This window comes from Vicugna pacos, chromosome 3 (genome assembly GCF_048564905.1).
Source record: "Vicugna pacos chromosome 3, VicPac4, whole genome shotgun sequence".
Lineage (NCBI taxonomy): Eukaryota > Metazoa > Chordata > Mammalia > Artiodactyla > Camelidae > Vicugna > Vicugna pacos.
Window position 1 is genome coordinate 44,897,416 of NC_132989.1, and position 26,065 is coordinate 44,923,480.

Below are 26,065 nucleotides of genomic sequence, written 5' to 3' on the forward strand. Positions count from 1 at the left end.
CACAAAAATAGTTCTGTTAAATATGAGATAGTCTTATGTTGAATGATGTTAATTATTGCTATGGTTAAACTATATACGTTTAAAAATGATCAACAACATCTTGAAAAGAAACGAGAATGTTGGGTTAAAAACAATGACACTGATCACAATTTCACAGTATCTGTTATAAATAGAGTAATATATTCTAACTTAACTTATTTTCAACTGGAAGTTTCCAAGGATTGTTGTGCAGTGACTATATTTAATTGGGCATTCAACCATTATGCAATTGCTGTTCTGAATTATATAAATGCTTATGTATGAATTATTTACCTTGTAGTTTTCCATTTTACCACCAGGGGTCACACATAACATTATTAATCTTCAGTAGAAAGGAACACGCACAGCAGTTTCAGCCTCTAAGTACTGAATTTAATTATATTTTAATAACTAAAAGACAAATGAAACACAATGCAAATATTAATGAGATATTTCTCACAAATTGTTTTTTCTTACGACAGCACTTTGTTTCTCTGGAGAATTATATTCCAAGTATCCAAACATCTTTTCAAATGTGCAATGCATTCTGAATATCATGAAAATTATATGTAGAAGAGAACTCCCTTCTGAATTAATTTTTAGCCCTGTGGAAAATAAGGACAAATCTAAGAACATAGATTCTGAGATGGTGAGTATATCCTAGTGTATGATGAATCAGATTATTATGATTAATCATGCTTGCTGATTCAGTAATATTGATGAAGATGCACTTACAATGCGGGAGGAGTGAACAGCACAGACACTATAAAGTCATGCAGCCTTATGCACCTTTCCTGGACAGTAGATAGTAAGATCATATTGATGCCCAACTGCTACTGCCATAGTACCTTCTTCCTTACAGATTCTGTCTCAGCTGGTTAATTGAAAATTGCAATACAATTTAGACTGACTTCTAAATGGACATTTAATGATACTACTTCTTTATTAAAGGAAGAATGTGTAAAGTGCAGGCTATTAATGAGAGCAAGTGTAATATTTTTATGCTTCCATAATTCATATGTAATAATATTTAATATATTATTAAAATCAACTGATTTTTTAAAATGGTTCCAAATTGAGGCATTAAATGAATCCCTAGTATATGAAAAATCTCCTCTTAATTTCTAACTCAGATATTGGTGATCAACATTGGAGAAAACTAGCTGTCCAATTATATAATTAAAAAGGATGTTATTTTAAAGCTTAAAAAATGTTTTATCAGTAAATATACACCCTAAGATATTGAGCAACAAAAAAAGTACTGACTACAAAGAGGAAAAACCTGCTCACCAAGTGACTGTGTGATTCAGAGGAGGTCCATTAAGCTCTGCAAATCCCCATTTACACTTAACTTTTAAAAAAGACATCACCACCACCACCATAATCATCATCATATTCTCCCTGACTAATCTACAGGGTTGTTGTGGAGATTGTAAAAACATGTACCTTGTAAATTATTAAAGAGCCATGCAAACACAAATAGTGATTATTGAAAAATATACTTAGGAACTCACTTTAGCTTAGGCAGTTAAATACAACAATTTTCATCTAAGGATATGACTATGCTGACTAATTGTGCTTAACTATGTAGTTAATTGCGCCTAACTTAATGTACTGATGATTTGAGTGTTTCTTTTAAACAAGTGAGATACTCTGAAATCTTGGCAACATGACTGTTAGGTTGTGAGGCAGGCAGTCTTTGATGTTGATTCTGCTGCTCCTTAAGAGTCAGTCTGTTTTTGTTGCTCTTGCTGCACGTCCACGGCAAGGAAATGGAAGGCTACTGCCGTCCAGCTTGGTCTGAACCAGAAGGGGTGAAAATGTCAACACATGAAAAGAATGTGTCTGCTTAGAATGCTATGTCACTAATTCTTTGTGCTTTTTCCACCTTTTAGAACAAAGGGCACAGTTTGAATCTTTTCTGTTTAGCTCTATACTAGAGATTCTGTGAAGGGATTATAACAGGTTTTAGCCTATCAGATTTATTGCCCTCCTTTTTCTTCTCCCATTACCTTATAATACAGAGAATATAAAAGAGAGTGTAGCCACAGTGCTCCTCGAAATTGCTGGTTCAGCTAACTGATTCAGGGCTTGATGGCATAGTTCAACCAGTTTCAGCCAGTTTTTCCAGTATGGCTTAATCTTAAGCCAGCTTCCCCAGTTCAGTAGAGTATTTGCCCATTCAATACCCATCTCTCTTAATTTCTGGAAGAAGAAAGGAGAAAAAAGGAAGGAAACTGGGGATATAAAAGATGCATCTGTATTTATCCTCTCTCCCTACTTTACTATTAGTATGCTATAGCAGAGGATTTGTGGCTTTATTCCTACAGCTCTTATTCTCCAGTAATGCTAGAATGTCCATAATAGCATATTTTGACCACTGTAAAATATTTTGAATACATTTATAAGCACTGGAGTAAAAACGTAATTATTTGTTTTCAAAGTACTGCTTTAAAATGGTTGAAAATAAAATAAAAGGAATTCTGTAGGATATAGACATTAGGATACACACGATATGGGTGTTGTTTCTTTATAAGAATAGGAAATTGCCTTTCCCTGCTGCTGGAACCCATTTCTCCTTTTAATGTCCTTTCAAGCTGAACTGGACACAGGGTTTCCATTGACTTTGACAAATGATACACTTGAATTGGCTTTGTGGATTGCAGAGCCAGGACATTGGATTGAGTTTTCCATTCTTCCTTTGCTCAGCTGAATTTGCTAAGCACAGTTGTCACACGATAAGAACAACATAGTTCTTTGGAGAAGGTGGAGTCAAACTCAACTGAAATGCTGTAGACCATTTACTAAATAGTTGCATTCACCCTAAAGTACAAATAGTTTTCTGAAAATTGGGAAACATAGACAGTTTACATTCAGATGTATTAGCAATCTTATCCTCTAGTGAGTTAAGTACTCAGTAAGCCAAAGGCATTATCAAAATTTGGATCTTTTTTTTTTTTTGCTGTACTGTTATTGTAAATGGTTACTAGGAATTGGGTTGGACTGAGACACAAGTTCTTTGAAATTAGCAGCATTACGCTATGATTCATGTCTTGTTACTCAGGTAACACATTTGTATTGAGAGGTCCTTTCATGGCAATGCCAACCATCCCCAAATGGTTGAAAACAAGCTTGAAACTCAAAAAGCTGTCTTCGAGCAGCCATAATAGAGCACATGCTTTAGAGTTTTGTTTTTGTTTTTAATAAAAAAGAGCCTGGCCAGATGCTTAGAGCTTTTGTACTTAAATTTGCACAAAATTCAAGCTGATACGGTTATTGAATTCTCAGCCAAGAGCAGATTAGCAACACTTCAGTAGGTGGGCTGTCCATCTTGGAATCTCTGCTCTGCCCACCATCCCTGACAGTGAGAACCAGTTCCAAGGACTTAGCCTTGAGAAAGTTATGTGTTGCTGAGACCATCTGGGTGGTAAATGTGATTGAACCCAGATAAAGACTCTACATAAACTTTAAGATTCTGGCGGGCAGGTGTGGAGATCTACTCTTGCTGCTGCCCAAGACAAGGCTCCTATGTAAGTTTCCATGCTTATTAAACCTGCCACCTGCCAATCAGGAGTGGTCTGCCTCTTCCTCAGGTCTCCCCTTGCCGTCTATGTACGGGGTCCAGCAAGTAGGGGAGGTGAAAGAACTATAGGAAGCGGTCATAAAACCAAAAAAAAAAAAAAAAAAAAAAGACGGAAGAGGAGACAAAGTTCTAGTTCTCTGGGAGTCATTTAATGCAGTGCTTAGTATTTTTCAAACTATCTGTGTATCTGTGTAGAGGGTAAAAGATCCCCCTACACTTAAAAACAAAACAAAACAAAACTCCAAAGCATCCCAAACTGGTAACTTTTTTTTTAAATGGAGGGACTGGGGATTGAACTCAGGACCTCATGCATGCTAAACACGCACTCTATCACTGAGCTATACCCTCCCCTCTACAGACTGATAACTTTTTAAAACTACAATAATAATGAACTAGTAAAAATAAAGACATAAATAGGTAAGCACAATTTTTGTCATTAGCCTGAAAATAAAAATAACTGTCAAATTTTATAAATTTTCTAAGTATATATTATTTTTGTACTATAGTTAAGAGTTTTCAGATGAGTGGGACTGATTTAGTGTTAAGGCAGAGAAGTCTACACCACCCAAGATCTCTCAGAGCATTGTTCCCTGTTGGTCTACTACACTGATGAGGTACATGATGGTGGCATTAAATCACATTATCATCACCATTCTATTAATTCATTCTAGTTTGGCAAATATATTTTTTTCTTTTGCAAAAATAAAAAAGCAGTCAAGAAACTTTGGCAAGATTTCCAGGCAAATGCTTGAGATACTTAAGGGTGAGACATAAGCCTCACTTACCTGGAAAATTCCCAGGTGTGTCAGGTTCATGTGCTCTTAAGGATGCTGGTGCCCTTTGGGAGCACATGCGCAGTTGGGCAAATTGGTTTTATTATTTGTGGTAGAGAGAAAGCACACGGGAAGTCTGTAATTTCACAGTCAGAGGGTGCTAGAATTAATCTTTATAGGAGTTGGACTTAGGTTGAGTGATTTGGGGGAGGCTTTAAAGAAGCAGGGGTTCTCTCTAGATTTGATGCTGTCAGAAAGAAGGGGCATTTCTGATTGAGATTTTATAGGTGGCTCAGTGACTTTTTGTCTGTGCTTACGAAAAAATCAAGTGGCTTTATTTATTTATCACAAGCTCAGGGTAGTATTGCCTGAGGTTGACATTGTGTGAGTTTATACCCAACAGGAGAACAAAATGACCTGGCTGTAAGCGCCTGACCAGTTTGTAATAATGTTGATATCAAATCAGTTTGGGAAATCAGAGGCTGCTATATTTCTTTTTCAATGATAAGTAAAAATAGTATCATATAAAACTGGAAAGAAAACTTATATCTTGTTCATTATCTAAATCCTGATGTTTCTTCGCCAAATGCTTTTGGGAGTTTTCTCTGGTGAAGGTGCATCAGTTTGTTAATGACAATTTTTGACCTAACGAAATAGTCTATGTAGTCATGCAATGTACATGATTGGAAGGAAAAAAGAAGTGCTGATTGTCTTAAATTAGTTAGTCAAGGCATCCACAGGTTTCCAAACATATCTACGTATATATGTATTCAGAATGTTTGCACCAGGAGGGATGTCAGGCATCCAGGCTGAGGCTTCTAGAGCAATTTGAGAAAATAATTTCATTTATATGGGTTCTATTTTGGATGGAGACTCTACCACAAAGCAGAAAATAGAGTTATTCGGATGAAATATGTGCATCTACTGAAGTCTGCATGTCTCATTCTGATGTCTTACATTATTTTCAAATAAAGCTTTTCTGTGCAGTATTCTAACATTCCAAACACTGACTCATTTCCATTTGCCTTTCTGGAGATTGTTCCCCTAAGTCAGTAGCCTTGTGTAGAAACTTTATCTACTCCTGCCTTTATTTCCAGCATCTGAGTTCCTGACATAAGGTAGATGAATACACATCTGTGGGACTTAACAGTTTACTAGAAATTAAAATGTCTTAGTTTCAAATTTATGAGCTTGTGGCCTTCTAAAAGTACGCAACATGAAAATCTTGTTTAAATTGTAGTCTTGATGTAATTTTGTATAAAAAATGAAAATTATGGAGTCCTTTGGAATCTCTTTAAGTATTTCTTTTGAGCATAAAAGAATAAAATATCAGCTAAGTTAGTAATTTGAGTATACATCATAGGATGTGCATTTGAAGTTTTACGGTTGACTAAAATGCAATGCTAGTGCTATGTTATCATTGTCTAAAAATCAAGTTTCTTTGTACAAATTTTTTTAGTAGACCAATTAAATCTATGCAACTATTAGGAAGCATTCTAAGGAAAAAACAGATAAATAGCCCATTTGTTTTCTGAATTGTTAGGGTTTTAGAATAGTTACTGAGCAGACATTGATCATGTCCAGCTAGGCAATATTTTGGTCCTTAAGTGAAAATCCACATTTTAAAACCTAATTTGCTGTTTGATCATTAGTCAGACTCTCCCCATCCTCTCCCCTGGGTGTCAGGGAGAACTAAGTCATATAGGTTTTAAGAAGCACAGTTGTATGTAGTAGTTGTCCCATAGAGGATACAGAATTTTTCCTGCTGTAGAACTAATGTCATTGAATACAAGGCATCCATGTGACAATATATGAAGACACTAGGTTCAGGTTAACTATGTATACTTACAGAAATGTATTTGAGTAAATCACTCCACTTGGCATAACATGAAGTAGAAGAAAATACACATTTAAAATGTATTCTTATATTTATTCAAGTCAAGGAACTCTTTCTCAGATATATTTTAATATTTGAATTCCAGGAACATTTGCAACTTAATCAGAAACAGTATGAAATTAACCACCTGCTCTGGCACTGTGTTGCTGCCTGGTCTTGTGTTCAGAAGAATAGTCCTCAGTTGAATAAGGTGCTTGAACATCTCATCTTTCATAAAACACAGCTTCAAAAAAAATGCTGGTAAGAGGGATCCTATAAATCCAAAATAACTCCTGGAGAAACCTTTGTGTTTAAATGTTAAATAACCTTTGTACTTAAATGTTAATCACACCTTAGTTGACTATGAAAAAAATTTATAATCTCAGTTCCAAAGGCAAGGGCAATTTATATATTTTGTATTAGTTCATTTCATCAATAAATTGTTCTTATCTTTTTTTTTTTTTGACTAGAGGAGCATATTGCAGTGATTGTCTCTATTAAAGGAAATTTGTAACTGATAAGAAGTTCATTCCTACATTTAAAACATCCTTTTGTTTTCCAAGTTGTTAAACACCACTGAAGTACAGTTTATTATCCTTGGAGGAAATATGCTAAGATGCTCTTTCTTTATGCCTTACTTGTAAAGTATAACAAAAATGAATCTTGACTGATAAGTGTTACTTTCCTCCTGTACATACATTAATTTGAAAAGGGGAAAAAGAAATCTTTAACTACTACAAAGGAGGGCATGGGTTCAATGGAGGAAAAAAGAGTTTTAAAGGAGTATTTCTGAGGAAGTATTTCTGAGGAAATTGATCGGAAGGTATTTCTTTCCAATCTTTGAGGACAGTCAGAGATTTGAATTCCTTTTCCACTAACAATAATAATAATCTGTCATGCCATAGCAAGTTGCAAATCCAATTGTGATAGTTTTTCTTCAAATTCTAGTTTTTAAAGCTCTGGCACCCATTCTGCACCAACCAATTAGTATATCTGAATTCTAAGAATCTGGTGCATTCCTTATGAATGAAAGCTGTTTTCCCACTTTCATTGGGAAGTTATGGGGATTCTAGACCAAGTAAAGACTTCTGGAGAATGGCTTAGAGCTTGCCTAATTTCCTAGACATAGCCTGGTTTAGAAGAGAGTTAATCAAGAACTTACTCTGTCTCAGGGTCAGATGGGAGAAACCTACTCAGTGTTGCAGTTAACAGAGATTATAATTCTTTTACCTTTAAAAACTAAGGATAGTATCCTTAAACAGGAAAACCATAATGCAAATAGAATATATTTATTATATCAATACAGAATATAATTTTAATAAATATATGTTAATACAGAACAGCTAAGTACAACAAAAATTAGAGATTCTCATTGGTGCAAAATTAGGGTATTCTGAAAGCTATGGATTCTTTCAGACAACTATTATAGAAAATAAGTTGTAGGGGATTTGGATATACAATTTAGTTTCCAAAAGGACAAACAACTAGAAAAACTAGTTCTTGGAAGACTCTAACTTGATTTAAAAATAACAAATTATATTTTAACATGTAAAAGTAAATATTGTGTTACTTTGTCATATTTATTTTTGAAACACTCTAATTACCAAATAAGCACATTTAGGTAAGTGCTGAGATAGTAAAAATGGCTGATTAAGAGTATCTAATTCTGAACGTTAAGGAATTGTTTCTTTAACTAATTTTTGGTTTTACTATATTGCTTCAACATTGATTTAATTTTCAGTTATTTCTGAATAACCTTTTTTTTTTAATTTAGTATTTTATAGATTTAGGGTTGTTGGAGATAATACAAGGGTATTCTTACTTTACAAATGGAGAAACTGGGGCCAAGTTTATTAGTCTTACTAGTGACTGGGACCAAATTGCCAGGGTGAGTGTAGCATTCTCTCAGTACAACATCCCACTGTCATTCTGGCTGCATTATTAAGGAGGTAACTGCTTTGAGGCATCTTGTCATTGAATCCTGGCTTCTCTTTTTCTGGGAGTACATTGTGGAAATCAAGTGTGGGAGGGAAAGTCAGAGTGAAGATAATGCTGAATGAACAGAAGGATAAATTGAAAAAAAAATAGTGAAACATAGTGACTGTTTCTAATAGAAAGGAAAAAGTAATTGTTTAAAAGAGCACTGCCAAATAGTTTTGATTATACTTCTTTTAAATATATTTTTAATTGAAGTATAGTTGATTTACAATGTTGTGTCAATTTCTGGTGTGCAGTATAATGCTTCAGTCATATATGAGCATACATATATTTTCATATTCTTTTTCACCATAAGTTACTACAAGATAATTGAATATAGTTCCCTGTGCTATACAGTATGAACTTGTTTATCTATTTTATATATAGTAGTATCTGCAAATCTTGAACTCCCAACTTATCCCTCCACCCACACCCCAACCATAAGCTTGTTTTCTATGTCTGTGAATCTCTGTCTATTTTGTAAGTAAGGTCGTGTGTCTTTTTTCTGGATTCCACATATAAGTGATATCATATGGTATTTTTCTGGTTTGATAATCTTTTGTATTAGTTTGGTTTCTTTTTGGTTTTTGTGACTCTGTTGTATGCTTTTCATTTGTGGTTATCCTATGTTTCAAGTGCGTTAATGCCTTACTATATCTGTTTGCTTTAGACTGATAGTCTTGTAGGCTCAAACACATCCTAAAAAGAATGAAGGGAAAGAAAAAAAGAGAGAGAAATCTATATTTTCTTGCTCCTCTCTCCCACCTTTTATGATTTTGATGATTTTGATTTTTTTAAAAACATCTTCATGTTTATCCTCTTGCAACTCATTATAGTTATCACATTTCCAGTTACAGTTTTCTCATTTCTATAGCTTCCTGGTGCTTTTCTATTTAGAGTAGACATTTCAATATTTCTTTTAGGATAGATTTAGTGTTGCTGAACTCTTAGATTTTCCTCGTCTGTGAAATTCTTGATCTCTCCTCCCACTCTAAAGGATAGTCTTGCCAGATAGAGTATTCTAGGTTGCAGCCTTTTCTCATTTGGACTTTGAATAGATCTTGCCACTCCTTCTGGCCTGCAGTGTTTGTGAAGAGAAATCAGCTGAAAGCCTTGTGGGGGTTCCCCTGTACCTCTTTGTTTTTCTCTTGCTGTCATTAAAATCATTTCTTTATCTCTAACTTTGGCCATCTGAATTACAATATGTCTTGGTATAGGTCTATTTAGATTCTTCTTGTTTGGGAGCCTCTGTGCTTCCTATACTTGGAAATCTGTTTCCTTCTTTAAGTTTGGAAAGTTTTCAGTAATGATTTCTTTGAGTACCTTTTCAATCCCCTTTTCTTTTTCTTCTTCTGGGACCCCTATTATGTGTAGGTTGGCACATTTTATATTATCCCATAGGTCCCTTATATTGCTCTCATTGGCTTTTACTTGCTTTTCTATCTGCTGTTCTGACTGGGTGACTTCTGTTATCCTGTCTTCTAAGTCACTTATTCATTCCTCTGCATTATCTAGTCTGCTTTTGGTTGCCTTTAGCTCAGCTCTTATCCCAGCCATTGAGTTTTCTGTTCTTGATTGGCTCCTCTTTATAATTTCTATTTCCTTTTTTTTAGTATTCTGTCTCTCTTATTTCCTTCAGTGCTTCTATCACCCCCTTTTTGAAGTCATGATCTATAGGCTGTCAAGGTCTATCTCATTGTTCATTCTTTCAGGGGACTTCTCTTGTTCCTTTAATTGGGAGTGGTTCCTGTGCTTCTTTATTTTACTTACATTTCTTGGGCTGTATGGATTTAGGAGTATCAGTTTTCTACTGTGTTCTTGAAGGGCTGTTTTATTTTTTGCTTGTGTTTATTTAAAGTGGGAGTGTTCCTGTGTAGCTGGTGTGTGTCTAGTAGTTTTGTTGCAAGGGCTGTTCTTAGAATGGATGGTTGCCATGTCTGTCTGCTGTGTGTGTTGGCTGTTACCCCTTTGATTGGGGCTGCGGTTGGTGTGGTGATCAGAGCCTGCCCTGATGGTTGTTGTTGAGCGGGGCCTCCTTTTTTGTTCTGTAGTTGTTACAGCCTTGACGGGGGCTTGGGTCTGCTCCCGTTGCTAGAATAGAGGCTTCTAGACCCGTTTCTGAGCCACGGAGTGTGGTAGGCAGGTTGGATCACTTCAGCTGGGAAGCAGAGTTGCTGAATATACCTCTGAGATGTCCACTGGGTGATGCCCTCTGTGGTGATGTCTGTCACGTGTTATGTGGGCTTAGAAAGTACTCTTTGTTGATGCTGCCTTTGTCCCTGCCTTAGCTGTGGGCATGTAGGCTGCCCACGCTGGTGTCCCTCAGGTTCTGGGCCCCAGGAACCACCAGCACAGATCTACCAATGTCAGGTGCTGGGACCCACTGTAGGGAGCAGGAACACACGTGAATCTGTGGTGTGCCACAGGGTCAGCTCAGACCCCAGGCCTGCCTCCGAGTACCATATGGTATGCTGGCCTGCTGTAAATAACTGTGCTTGTGCCCGCTATGCACCAAAACTCCACTCACTGCCTGTTCTTCCCAGAGGTGCAGATCCACAAAGGGTCCAGAAAGAGCAAATCTACTCTCTCTGCCTGGAGCTGTAAACAAATCTCAGTCCTGCCTGTGAAGTTGCAGGGCCACTGGGTGTGGATTCAGCTTTCATTTCCACCTCCATGCAGCAGCAACAGCTATGACCGAGCCCCACTGCTCTTCTCTTGAGAACATACTGACATTGGAGCCAAGCAGAGACAGGGGCTATAGCACGGCTGTGTTGTGCCCCTTCCCCCCAAGCACACCAGCAGTGGTGCTTTTTTATGGGTTTTCTAGGCTGTTCTGTTCCACCCATACCCCAAGCCAGAGCTCACACCTCCCTCTAGTCCCCAGAGGCTGCCTCTGTGTAGTGGGCCCCAGCCCTCTCTCTGGGCTCATGCAGATCTCCAGCAGCCAGTCCTGGCCTGTCCCTGCCAGCTCACGTCTAGAGCTGGGGATCACAGGGAGCCTCTGTGCCAGTTTTTCTTAGTTCTTCTGCCAAGTGCTGCCACATTTTCCTCTGAGCCTCGGAAGCTCTGCTTCCATCCCTCTTGACCTCTTGGCTGGAGAGTGGGCCCCTCAGCATGAAGGTGCCTTTCTTCCTTTGCTGCTCCCTCCGTGCACGACTGTACCTGCACTGATTTTTTTCTTTTTTCTCCTCCCCCTCCTTTTTTTTCTTACCGAATTTTGTTAGAATCCTCCTGGTTTCAAAGTGAGAGATACTCTGCCAGAGTTCAGTAGGTGTTCCGTGCGATTCAGTTTTGCTTGTAGATTAATTCTTGGTGTATTTGTGGGAGAGGGCAAGCTATGAGTCTCTCTACTCCGCCTTCTTGACACTTCCCTATATTTCTTACAATTACTGTTTTTTTAAGAAAAGAATTTAATCTTTTTCAAAACGATGACTCTAGTAAACAAAAATGACCCATTGACATTAAAAAAATTAATGTCTTTTTTTAAGTTCTCAATTGGACTAACTTCTCCATTAGTCAAATTTTCTGTTGGTTATAGTGATAACATTATACCAACTATTAAAAAATTAGCTTTTCTTCTTACAAAGTATCTAAGTTAATTATGTGTTAGCCTATACAGCTTTTAAGAAGTCATTATTTCAGACCAAACCAAACATACTATGATGTAATTATCAAAATCAAATGAGAAATGCTTTTTCATTTTTGGGGCAACTTTAATAGTGGTCTTACATATTCTTAAGATTGGGAGTGAAAAATTTTCAAAATGATCTAAATGTTTTAGAATGAAACAGAAATAGTGAGGCATCAGACCCTGATGGTAAATTAAGACTTCATTAGAATTTGCTGGACCAGATAGCATTAGAATTGTGACACTTGGTAGAAGATACCTTTGGTTTAGTACCTGAAATTCAATGCCTGGTGACTATTAAGAATAAAATAGTGAGCAATTTCATTTCCCGTGCATGTCAGTAAAGTACCACATGATGGGAAAAATGTTCAGAGATTTAAAATGCAGAGAGAGACCATTCAACTGATTGATCAAAGGAAATTTCATTAATAGTGGCCAAAATTGCTTGGGCCCTTGCTAGTGAGTGGTTCTCCTCTGCCCATTTCTGATGCTACCATCAGCAGGTATCAGGTATATCCCTACCTGACTTCTTATAACCCCCTTTATAAAGCTCATACACACAAAAGGAAAAGAAGCAGAAGCAAGTGGTTTCAGCAGAGGCTGGAAAAGAGCAACTCCAGGAGCCGTGAAAAGACAGACCCAAGGAAGGACTCACAGAATTAGAGCAACCTCTGCTTGATGGGGGACAGAGAGAAAACTGAGGAGAGGAAATGCACCAAGAATAATAAATTATAAAACACGGCAAAAAAGTAGAGAAAATGAGAATACATGAGCCCCTCCCTGTATCATACACCAGCCTTTATCTTGAAAGTTTAGCTGCCTTGTGCTGCAGACAAGCAGCTTGCTGTAAGGCAGATTTCCATTTAATATGGTTAAATTTTATATGATGCTTCATACTCTCGATGCTCCACCCTGTGGTTTGGCCTTTTATAAACTGCCCCATTTGCTCTGGGGAGATAGATCAAGCCAGCGCAAAAGGCTTTCTAATCTAACGTGAAAATAATGAATTGTGTTTATAATTGAATTATTAGCCAATGAAGACTGCTGAGAAATGCAGTATGGCATTTCAGTACAGCAGTATAACATATAAAATTATATCTCCCAAAGCAAAATAGCTGATTTAATCGCTCCATGAATGTATTCCAAAAAAGCTTGACAATTTAAAATTATACCGCCACGGCAAGTGTTTTCCAGACATACAGTGTGTTTGCATCAAAATAAATTGAACCAAGAGGCACTGCTTTATATGGGCAGCAAGGCCTTTACTTCTGGTCACATCAATGACATCCACAGTGTCTATGTCCCTGAACCCTAGTAATTAGAATGTTCACGTGAGTCTAACCAAAACTGTTCAAACAAAAGTTTTCATCAGTAATCTTCCTCATTCTTCATGGGCTGAGATGTCAGTGTAGGTCCTCAGTCTTCTGATGCATTTCCTGGATTTCTCATTGATCCTTCGATCCTCTGAGTTAAATATAACCCTTAGTCTGTCAAGGGTAAATACATAGTCAATACTTTGCTACCTTATGGTGCAGTGGAAAAAAAAATTCAACCTCAAATCAGAAGACTTGAGTTTGAATGTTACCTCTTGCTACCTGTCCAATTTTTATTGAGTCACATGGCCCCTAAGAACAGTATTCAGCACTTAAATGGAGATAGTAACCATCTCAACGAGCTGTTGAGAGATTTAAATAAGCTCGGTAATATGAACACACTGTTTATGCTCTGAATCTCCTGCTAGTTCAGATCCAAATTAATTTTTTCCCCCAGACTTCTACCTACGGAATTTCTGTCTCAGTACCTGACACATGTCCTCTCCTCAAGTTAACTGAATTGGACACCCTGACTACTACATTTCAGAACTGTCCCCCTGCTCTCACTGTCACCACCTTAGTTTGGGCTCATACTGTCTTGTGACTCTTGTAGCTTATTAGCTGTTCTCTTTGCCTTATGTTTCCTCCTCAATAATCTGTCATTCTCTGCTGCCAGGGTTACAACATAAATATGATTATACTGTTCTCCAGCTTAAAATTATTTAAGAGGAACTGTTTCTACATGGCACAGGGTTGCAGCTCCAATCTGGGTCTCTTAACTTGCCATAATTAAAAAAAAAAGAAGAGCAAAAACGAAGATAGAAAGATTACTGGGATTAATTACCACCACCGAGTCATACAGGCAGACCAAGTGTCGGGCTGGAGGGAAGAAGATGATTGATGACTACTTGTACCTTCATCGCTAGTGCACACTCCATCCCTTCCTTCTCCCCCCCCCCCCACCTTCCCCAATGCTCCAAGAATGAAATCTTCCACACAGGAGAAAGCAGACATGCTGAAGATTAGATTTTCATGTAGTCCGTCCCTTCTGAGTCTCAGAAATTGGGCTTTGGCAAGAGAAATGTATTCTTTGAACTAGTTTTCTAAAATGATCAAAATTAGGAAAGAAATTCTGACTGCCCTCTTCTCCATGTGTAATGAAGATTGAACCTAATTTATTCATACCAATCCTCCCCTTCCTAGCCTGTTAATACAATCTTCAGTTGCTGATAACATTATGTGAGATCATTGTTTTAAGACATTCTGTCTTCTCTTTAAGGAGTGATTTATGTATTTATGTTTAATTTTTGAATCAGATTTATAAAATTTTGACTTATTAAAGTGGATTCTCTTTTTCCCACTCACTGTCAGCTGTTTAGCACTAGGATTTCCATTTTTTAAGTTGTTAAATGCTGTTCGTTTCTTGGTTGGCTTGAGTGAATTTCTGAGTGACCTATTTCATTAGGTGAGGCTGTGACTACACACAATCCTTGGCTGAGAACATTTGTTACCATTTTTTCCCCCTAAAAGGTATAATGGACATTGTCTGAGAATAGGCTTCTGTGCTCAGTTTTTTTTTTTTAATTTCTTCTTTAAGTCTCTAAATGTTGCTATGTTGTTTCCTACCTTTTAGTTATTTTGAGATGCTCAAAAGCAGTCTGCTTTTTTTTTTTCTGTTTTCTCTTCAATCTGGCATTTTTTAGAAGCACTTTTGTAATTTGGTAGCCAGAGGGTAGATGGTGTCCTCTTACGTCTCAGTGACCTTCTTAGGAAGCTGTTGGGACAAATCCTCCATTTAGAAGCCCCGACTATGTGAAGCTGTGGACAAATGCTGTGTCTACTGGCCTACACTTCGTGAAGGATTTCCACTGACTGCTTACTGTTGACATGTGTTCCCAACTCCTGCCTGCCTGTGCTTAGGTTTTTTTCTTATGATGGAAAACCCATAGATGCCTGTGTAACATTTTAAATCAAACTTCTTGGCATTGGAAAGGTTTCCCTTCAATTGAATTCTATTTTCTTCATAACTTTAAGGTCCTTAAAGTTTCTTTCTGATTTTTTGTGGTACTACAGATTTTTTTTTTCTTGATTTATGTTTTGTTGTTTCAATCGGAATTAGTCATGGGTCTCAGTTTGCCAGTGGTTATCTTCCTCTAAATTACTGAAGAATTTTTCAAGTTTGCTCCCTTCTAACTGTCATTTTTGCAGTTAACTCCTTTTGTTAAGGATTTAAATTGTGTTTTTTGTCATTTTAATTTCATTGCAATCTCTTGTTTTCTTATTATGCTATCTTTCATCTCAGTATTAAGGCTTTTTGTGTCACATCTTTATCCTGGGCTTTATTAAAGATGCTGAAGAATCTTGTAAAAATGTTTTCTGGTTCCTGTAAGAAGTCATTTTCAGAGGTACAATATTCTCAGTATTCAGACTGATATTCTCCTTAGCCCTTGCTGTAATGTATTTTTTTGTTGGTCTCATGTAGGGTCCCCTCCTCCATTTTCTATTTTACTTATATCAGAGCTAGGAAGAATTTATGAAAGCTTGATATATTTAAAATAAGAAGTTTGTGTTCATAGTGTAAATGACAGAGCTGTTAAAAGCTACAACTCTCAACATGCCATATCGTCAGGAACCTTTCTGCTTTCTCCCTGCTCTTTGCTGTTTGCCCTTGGAGGAGAAAGTGCACTCCAGTGTTCCCAGTGTAGCACTCCTCTTCCCCTGCTTCCTTCTCCTACACACGTATCCCCACAAGCACTGTTCCGTCATCTGGAAGTTGCCATCTGTGGACCAGTATGGAGAAATGAGGTTAAAAAGGCACAGAGATAACACTCTGGCTCCCTACAAACTGAGCACCTCAAGTAAAGGACTGGCTGCACTTTTCTTGTTTCTGTGAAAGACATGGTAGGCAGGAGAGATCATTTTTTTTTTCTTTAATTTCTTTTCTTCTTTCTTTTGGGGAACAAGGCTGCTGTGTTTCATTAAGCGGCGTGTGGGTATTCCTTCTTGCTGTTCTTAATCCAGCTCCACCGATTTTATGGTTTGTGGAGATTCTCTGTGAGTTACTGATGTCTCTTTTCATTGTCAGTCTCAAAGTTGTGTGGATTTTTGACATTGTTTTCTGAAATATCTATTGAACGTTTCAAATAACTCTGTGTAAAGGTTGCAACTTAGAGATATTCTAATTCTTTTAAAATAATTAGTCATAAGGGAAACAATAAGAAGAACCTAGGAAAACTGTTTTGAATGCTGATGTTTCTAACTTTTTTACAAGGTAGTTTGAAGACAGACAGCTTTTTATGAAATCCCTGGCTATTATTAGTGTAGAAGAAACACTGAACCGGAATCTGGCTAACTGACGTGCAATCCATGTCTGGTACTGTTTAGGTGTGCAATGATTGACAGTAATTTTAACAGTTTAAAAAAAGAAAAGCAGAAAAGTAAACTGAGCCAAGCAACTATGTTATTTTAGACAAGCCAGTAAACCTCTGCCTTAGTTTCTTTATTCACATAATTAGGGGGATGTCTAAAGTACTTGTAAATTACTTTATACGTGTTTGATTTCATAGCTTGTAAAACCAAGTCAATGGACTGGTAATTGAGACTTGGTGTACTACGATGAGTTTACAAAGAAGCTAGCACTGTATTAAAACTTCTGACCTAATCCAGTTTGAAAACTTCTTTCTTACATGCATTGATTTTCAGTTTTGATTTTTAACAAACTTCATTTTATAAGTATTGATGCTTCTATTTTTGGCAAAGGCATTTTCCTTTATAGAAAAATTTGAAATCAGCAGCACTGATAGAAAATAGCGTGTTAGTGTGTTTCTGGTGAAGCATTTTTCTCTATAGGGTGCTGACACTGATGGATCTTTTTCAATTCACATTTCAGTGAGAGTGCCCTAGGTCAGTGACAATCTTCCAGACTTAAAAGAGAACAGAAGGCACAAGACGTTATGAGTGTTAGGTATATTCAGGGAAAAAGTTTTGTGAACTCTGAGACTGTCCTTTCCTTTACTTGACCTTGTGAAGTATGGGTGATGAGTACTCTGGGGAATGGATGATGAGTTATTCACCTCAGAGAGCGTCTAGACCTTTTTCTTCAGACACCATCTTAGATAAAAAAAGTTATTGAACTCATATCCATTGACTTTGAAATAATGACGTTTTTTGTAATTCAGGTCAATTCAACCTTTTGAATCCAGCCATTTTATATGTTTTCATTTAAATCTCACAATAGTCTCTGAAAAGTAGGTTTTGCTGTATTTACTTTATAGGTGGTGGCGTAAGATTTAGATAAGGTATGCAAATTGCCCTTTGTTACCTATCTAGTTAGTGGCAGAGCTTAGATTCCATCTCTCATTTTTCTGACTCTAAATTTCATGCTTGTAAACATCATTTAAGTATATCAGTTAAGATTTAGTTCTTCTGCATGTAACAGTCACCTGACAAAAGCATTGGATTACCAAACTGGGCTTTATTTATTGCATATGCAAGCAGTGCCTGCACTACTGATGCAGATGCTTAAGGGAATCCTCAAGATCCAAGCTTCTTCTAGCTTCCTTTTCTTAGTAAGTGACTTCTATCCTCATTGTTGCAGGATAGCTGCTCGATCCTCTGGTATCATGTATTCATTCCAAGCAGGAGGAAAAGAATGAGCAAAGGAGAAAAAAGCTCCTGATAATCTAAATTTAATCTTTTTTCTTAATGAGAAAAAAAATAGCTTATATGGAAGGATTTCATAATATACTTCCATTTATATCTCATTGACCAAATCTATATTTATGGCTGAACTTCAAGGGAGTCAGGGGAGTTATCTTCTAAAAAAATTTCTATTGTGGTCTAATTGACATCCAGTAAAATTCACAGATTTTATGTATACAGAGCTATGATCTTTGACAAATGCGTACACCTGTGTAATCACTGCCCCATCAAGATACAGAACGTTTCCATCTTGAGGCAATGTTAACTGAGCACTTTGCCATTAGTTCTGAAAAGGAGACACATGATATTAGTGGGGCAACAGGCAATGTTGTACTACTAAGATTAAATATTAATGTACTTAAATAATAGTTTCAAAAAGCAAAATTGAAAAATAGGAAATACCCACACATGGGAGAAGACCAGTTATTAGTTAACCTGGCTTAAAAATTAACTTGAACAAATCTCCCAGATCTATTTGTCTTAGTTTTCTGATATTAAAAAAAGATGTAAAAAGTTCCTGAACATGTCAAGAATTGTGGTTTAGATCCAAGAGATAATTTACGTGAGCTCTGTAAAGCTCCATTTAAATATGAAGAATTCTTTTTTTCTGTTTTTTTATTGTTAAAGGTGTTTCTTTTGAAGATGATGATTAACATGACTTACTGGCCTGAAACATCACAGCTGTGAAATTCAAATATAATTTGAAAATGTACTAACTTTTAAACTTATTAGTGACTTAGAAATCAAGGCAATATGTAGCTCTAGATAGAGGCAATTTTATATTTGCATTATTATCAGTTCGCTTCAAACTACATCTCTTTCAATTGGGTAACAGTACCACTAAATGTATAATTTCCTGAAAATCTTAGAATGTATGTACATTTATGGCTAATAAATTTATTTTGATAAATTGCACTTTTGTAAAAATCAAGTAACGGTCAACTTTTAGAGTATTTAGGAAGATCATTTTTTAAAAATTTGTTCTCTTTTGAGAAGAAAACACTCTCTTGAATTTCACCCCTTGGAATCAGTTGCAGAAGGTTAAAAATCAAAACCTACTGTGAGATTTTGAGGACACTCTGGAGCCAGAGCACTTCATTGCTTGTTATACAGGATCCATGAAGAAATGGGATCATTTGTAATATTTATTACTCCCAGAGTTTTGTCAGAACACTGCTCTGAACTCAAACATCTTGCCGAAATGTGGCTCTTTTCAGTAAACTTCTATCATAACCAAGGATCGACCAATACAAGTCTTTATTGAAAGTAAATTTATCTGGTAAACTAGGATAGTCATTTCTTCTGACCTATTACTTTTTTCCTTAAAAAATCATTTATTATTATTTTACATTAAAGTGTTTGTTTTGTTCTTAAAATTTCCAGGTTGGATTCAGCACTGGCTTTGTTGGTCCTTGGGGAGGCTGCCAAATTAAACATGGCCTGCTTGAAAGCTTTAATGGACCTAATGAGAGATTTTCTTTCAAGCATTATGTCTGTTCTGAATCAGGTAACAGCATATTGTTAAGTTAGGTGTGCAAAAACACCTGAATGGAAACAGTTTTTATTTTTGCCACTACTTTAACTGTATATCATGTTAGAGCTTATAATGAGCGTAACTTTGTAATGATAATTTTAATTAAATATAAAAGTAAATGCATATTTACCGTATGTCCCAGTATAAACAGATAGATATAGAAGTAGATAGAGATAGAGAAATAGATTAGACTCACATGCTCATGCGCACACACACAAAAGGGGTTTAAATTTCATTGATAAACTTGAGATCATGTAGTCATATATGGTTTAGCTTCCTATTTAAAAATTTTTTCATTGTCACTACATACTAAGGTTTACATTTCAGGGGGGATGAGATTTAACCATTTCTCTGTTGCAGATTGAGCTTGTTTCCAATTTACAGTTAATTAAAAATAATGTTAAACTGATATTCTCGTACATAAAATCTTTATCTGCATTTATGACTATTTCTTTAGAATAGATTTATAAAGTTAAATTATTGAGTGACAGACTGTGAACTTTCTTGTAATATTCTTAGGATAGCTGTCCAAATTCCTCTCCAGAAGACGTAACATTCTTGCTTTTCTATGAAAAAAAAAAAAGTATAAAAGTACATACACAGGAATTGAGTTTTATATAAAAAAGATTCTTTTACAATATGAAATGAAAAATAGTATCATATTAGATTAATTTACATTTCATTGATTACTAAGGAAATTGAAAAGTTGTTCCTTGTATACGTTTTAGCTATGTTTATTTTTTATTCTTTGAACTAGGTTTTATGTAATTCATCTATGGAGACTTGTTCTTAATGAGTGCATTTTAGAAATGTTAGTTGGTTATGGTCTTTTAACAACTCCATAAAATTTGAAGATAGATAAGTACAGTGTATAGTTCCTCATTATGAAGGAGCATGTTTTGATTTTCTAATAGCTATTTTCTCATTTTAGGAAGAAAGCTGCAAGGTCGACAGTTTTTCCTGGGCCTGGAATGTTGTCTACATATACACAACAATTCTTGCAGAAATCTGCTTGTATGCGGCCACTTCTGATTTGCAAAAAACTGCTTTCATTGGCTTCTGTGACTGTGAAAGTTCACAAGATATTTTACTCACAGAAAAATCAGAAGAACTGCCAGAACTGAAGGAAACAAGTATTTTAGGTCTTTTGGAATATTTCTCTTCAAAAACATCGGATAATTGTAAGTAAATTATTTTTCTACTTGAGAAATATTTTTAAGATATCTCTCTATACAATGAGCCGTTTACAACAAGTTAACATTTCTAGGTGGGAAATAATTTTAAATTCAGTAGGACTTTCTGCAAATTTGGGAGGTCTGTTTTATACCATGGAAAATTGTGATCAACAATTTAAAAACAACTGAAATGTAAAGTAGAGTCGGTTGATTTATGATTCAAATTATATTCCTTGAAAACAAGAGAGGACCTTAGGAAAACTTACGAAGTGTATATAAAGTTTGGTTTATTCATTTCCTCGTAAAGCCTTCTCATCCGTCTTCTCCATCTCCTCTAGGCATTTCCTGTTTCTCTTCTCCCCCCATCTCCAGAGCATTTCTCTTTAGTCACTCAAATATTGTGGTACATTCTTCACATCTCACATCTTTTTTTCTTTTTTTTTTAACATTTTATATTGATTTATAATCATTTTACAATGTTGTGTCAAATTCCAGTGTAGAGCACAATTTTTCAATTATACATGAACATATATATATATTCATCGTCACATTCCTTTCTCCGTGAGCTACCATAAGATCTTGCATATATTTCCCTGTGCTATACAGTATAATCTTGTACTCCACTGAAATGTACTATCTTGTGTCTCAAGACCAAAGGTCTCGCTACTGTTGTTTATGGGTGTTATGACAGTAAAATACCTTTGTTTTTAAAAGGGCACTTTGGGGACAATATTAATTCAGAGATGTCCCTTTAGGTTGACAACAACTCTTCTTTATGAATATCATTGTGGTCTATAAGTTACTATAGTCTGTTATGTGTGTGACTCTCACTTCCATTAAGTTATGAGATAATTGAGACTTGAGAATCATGTCTGAATTTTATTTGTATTAACCCAGCACTCCAGCGTAGTATTTAGCATGTAGGAGGTGTGCAGTGATGACAGTGGATTTATTATGTAATTAAATGAATTATTGAATTTCAAATATAGTTGCAAGATTATTTGAGAGTATGGAAGGAGGCAAGAATACTGCCTTTCCTTTGGACCATAATTCACTGATCTGGGGTAAATTATGCTTGAATATAATTTTAAATAGTAAGACTTTGGTAGCAGATTTTAATTTCATTCCTCAAAACTGGCTCACTGTTTAAAAATTACTTTCAATATACTTTTGGTTTAATCAGTAGATTGGAACCTGTCATTTCAAGTGCAGTTTGCTTGAATTTTCCCCACGTTTCAAGAAGAATGTGTTTATTTTTTATTAGTGTCATTTTTAAAAGAAATGGCGGTGCTGGGGATGGAACCCAGGACCTCATGCATGTAAGCCTGCCCTCTACCACTGAGTGCTCTCCCCACTGTTAGTTCCAATTTTAAATAGATCTTCAGTCATTAGTAGGCAAATTGTATTTCTCCCATGTTTATAGTACTGATAAAGCGAAGAGGTATTCTCTTCTTTGGTTATTGACACTCTTAAGTATTCAGAATGGTCAGAATTCTTTCTATATAGCAGCTCATCATAGGCTTTTTAACCTGCCATAAACAGATTCATATAAAAATTTGGAGCCTCCAATTTTTTTTTGTCTAGGTGTGTAGAATTGGTTTTCTCTCTTCTTTCAGTGCTCTCTTCAGTGATGGTTCAGAAGATGTTCTTCCATGTGGAGGATCTTTACTCTTAGAAACCTCTTGGCCTCCCTCTGGCCGTGACCCCTGAGTGCTGATAAAACCTCACGATGATGAGGTTGCATCTTTCTGTGGATACTCACGTTTTCCTTCTTTCTCAGCAGTCTGATTCTTTTTTCCCAGCCAGTTGATGATTTCAGTGCATTCATTTGCTTATTGTTGATCCTTCTTTGAAGTTTCTCATCTTCTCCTGAAGACTAGACTTTGATAACACAGGCACAGAATTTGGGTGACTTCTTGGAAGAGACGTTTGCCTTTCTGCTTATTATCTGCAGCATTATATTGCTCAGCCTACTGAACAACACCCCCCAAACCTTCCCAGCTCAAATATTTTTCACTTTCCCTATCATTTCTCCCTCTGTCAACAGCAGACCTCTTGAGATTTTTGTTGCCATTTATGTGAGCTTTCTTCTGAGCAGTGCTACACATTATAGCCAACTATCTTTGAGCTTGGACTTGTCAAGCTCTAGTCATCCTTGGCTTTTGGTTTTCTTATCTTTCTCATCTTTATAAATCTGAATGAGCACACTTGTTTCTGCTTGGTATGAATTCGACACCAACAGAAAAATATGACCTTCAAGAAACAAGAGATCCTGGTGTGTGTCCCTACGTGAGCTAGCTACCCAGATACCTGGAGTATAAGTGATAGTCTCATTAAGGTTGATATTTTTGTTTGATTACTTATTGAATAAATGCTGTAGGAGTTTCTGAATTTCATTGTACCAACCACTGGACAATGTTATGAATCAAAGAGCCCTCTCCACAGATCACACGGTGGCAGCATTTTATTCTTTTGATGGCATTATAATAGGTAGAAGGCAATTTCTAACAGACTGAGTTCTGGAAGGAGACGCCCTTTGAACGTTCACAAGTGGTGCAGAGGCTATGGGTGGATATTTTTGCTCTCCCTGACGTCCTTCCTATGCTTGTACTTGAACTCAGGAATGAAATAATTAAACAGTATTTTGTCTTTATTTTTTCAACCAAAGTGGGAAAATAGATGTTTCCAGCTGTGAAACACCTGTAAAAGTTTGATCTTCAATAAGGAGGATAGACATATCAAAGTTGCCTCCTCTGCAGTCAGAAGTCAATACATTTTCTCTGACATCAAACTTCTTGTACAAGCCATAAATAATCCTAGTGTCATCCATCTCATTAATGATTCTGAGTATTCTGAACCTCTCAATACTTACAGTATCTTTGTGATTTCTTGTGGGAAATGTTTAAAGTAAGTTGATTATCTGATGATTGTTTTGTCAAGGACCTCTCAAGAATGTGTGAAAATTCTATGGTTTTCTTCTTCTCTGTCAGAACTAGAGAATGTACCTCCTGTGGGCATAAACTTTGGTCTCCTCATGTCTGTGCTGGGCTTTTGGCCTTCGTTATGACACTACCATTTTGAAAAACCATTACTTTACATGACTGTACATAAGCAGAGTCAAATATTTTACCAAGTGATAGGGCTTCAAAGTTTTGTTGATGTGATTCATCATAACTTGATTCTTTGTAGCATCACTGGTCTTTTGTCTGGGTTGTCCTGGATGCATGATCATTGAGAAAACTTACCACTCCTTTAAGACCTCTGAAAAGAGATGGCTTCTAAAGTAGTGCAGGCCTTGCCAACATGATTGCTGGAGAGGACAGGTCTGTCTTTTGGGAAAGTGATGTACAGAACCTGGAGTGCCTCTTTATACTTAATTGAAAATTTTTTTCTTATATTTTACCCTTCAAGCAAGTACATTTTTTTTTGTTTAGAGTGAAAGAACCAGTTTTGGAGTCATATGGGTTTGTATTTTGTTCTGTCACTTGTATCTTGAAATCATAGGTTAAATTATTTATTCTTGCTGACTTGATTCCTTTGCCTGATAATTAAGATAAGAATACTATTTATATCATAGGACTCTGTGTAGGAAAAAACAATGGAAACATAAAAACGCTTGGAATAGTACCTCGTGCATAGTAAAGGTCCAATAAATGTTCGTAGATGTTATGGTTACTAATGTAATTAATGTCGTTATAATGAGAAAACCTTCAGTGAGGAAGGGCTTTTTCCTAACACTTATTCCTGTGTACATTTTGTCTGCTGGGGACCCAATTTTATTTGCCTATAAAGATGTAAATGACTCTGAAAAACATTTTAAAAGGGTATCAGTAGCCTTTTACGAATGAGTCAAACAGTGTCTTTATGGCCTATTTTTATATAAAGCCCTTAATATAAAGAAACAATTCAAATCATAGTTTTGTGAAGGCAACGTTATAGAAAACTAAAGTAATAACTTTCATGAAGATAATTTCCTGGTGAGCTTCTCTGGTATGGGATGAGAACTTGAAGCATTTATAGGAATGGATGGCTACTTAGCATGTACTTTTTTCATTCTGAGATACTGTGTCAGACACACTTTCCATAGAGTCAGTGTCTGTTAATTCTACAGTGAGATCTCTGGCCAGTGATGGAAGTGTTGAATTTTGGTCTTTTGGACTGAATAGAAATTTCTATGTATGCTTATAAATACCAGCCGTGCATTTAACATCCGGTTGAGACTCAAAGTGTCTGACTTGCAGTATTCCTTTTGTGGAGGACCATCCTGCACATCTGCTGCCATGGACTGAATTGTGTCCTTCCACCCTCAAAATTCATATTTTGAAACCACAACTCCCATTGTGACTAAATCTTGAGATAGGGCCTGCAAGGAGGTAATTAAATGAGATCATGACAGTGAGGCAGTGATATGATAGAATTCGTATTCTTATTAGAAAGACACCAGACAGCTTACTCTCCACCAAGTGAGGACAGAGTGAGAAGACAGCCATCTAAAAGCCAGAAAGAGAGCTCTCACCATATACACAATCAGATGACACCTTGGTTTTAGACATCCCGTTCTCTAGAACAGCGGGGAAGTACATTTCTTTTGTTTAAGATGTCCAGTCTGTGGTGCTTTGTTAAGGCAGCTCAAGCTGGCTAATACACCTCCCAACGGTGTTGAGCTGTAGGTAGGTCTGAATATCCTGAAGTGCCTAAGTAAATTGTTATTGGGAAACAGGCTTTGCAGCATAGTACCTAGAAAAGACAATTTTGAACTGGAAAAATATGAGGGGAGGTGATAAAAGTTAATTTACTTAAACATACGGAATTTTTACTTGATCCCTGTTGAAATGCTGATTTTGAGAAATAGGTAGCAGTGGAAAGTAGATTAATATTTATTAAGCTCTTACTGTGTATCAAACACTATTCTAGGCATGCAACATGCATCACCTAACTTATTAATCATTACAAGACTACATCATACATATTCACATTATCCCCATTTTATAGTTGCAAAAACTGAGCCACTAAAAGTGTATTTGTCCAAGGAAACTTAGTAAATGGTACATCTGAGACTTAACCTAGGTAGTCTGGCCTCAAAGTCTTCACTAATAACTACCTCATTGTGTTGAGCTAACTAGGTTATTTTACCTTTTGAATGAAATTAAAAAAAAAAAACTTGCCCATTTGCACATTGAAGAATATAAAAAAGATAATTGAGAAATTCTCTCTGACAGTCATTGTCCTACAGCATTGCTTATAAAAGCATTTTCAGACTCTGTATTAAAGTGGAGAGGTCCTTATTTCCAGTATAAATTCCTGGGCCTTGTTCTAGAGCTTTGGATCCAAAATCCTATAAGTGGATTCCAGGAATCTGTATTATTAAACCACTTCTGATGTTGTGTTTGAGAAAATCTAGCCCATAAATTTCACAGTAAGCAAGGTGGTAAAACGTCCTCATCAGAGGAGCATACTTTTACCTGTTGCAGGGCTTTGTGCGTCCAG

At 36.3% G+C, this 26,065-nt stretch overlaps 1 protein-coding gene across 8 annotated transcripts in view; it reads left to right on the forward strand.

Annotated features, from left to right (window-relative positions):
• Positions 1-26,065, forward strand: part of TMEM232 (transmembrane protein 232) — a 246,282-nt gene that overhangs the window by 39,999 nt on the left and 180,218 nt on the right. For all 8 annotated transcript variants that reach the window (XM_072958289.1, XM_072958292.1, XM_072958290.1 and 5 more), the window contains exons 7-10: positions 501-667; positions 6,357-6,511; positions 19,253-19,376; positions 20,335-20,584. In XM_072958289.1, the coding sequence (XP_072814390.1) occupies positions 501-667; positions 6,357-6,511; positions 19,253-19,376; positions 20,335-20,584 (696 nt within the window). The remainder of the gene's footprint in view (positions 1-500; positions 668-6,356; positions 6,512-19,252; positions 19,377-20,334; positions 20,585-26,065) is intronic.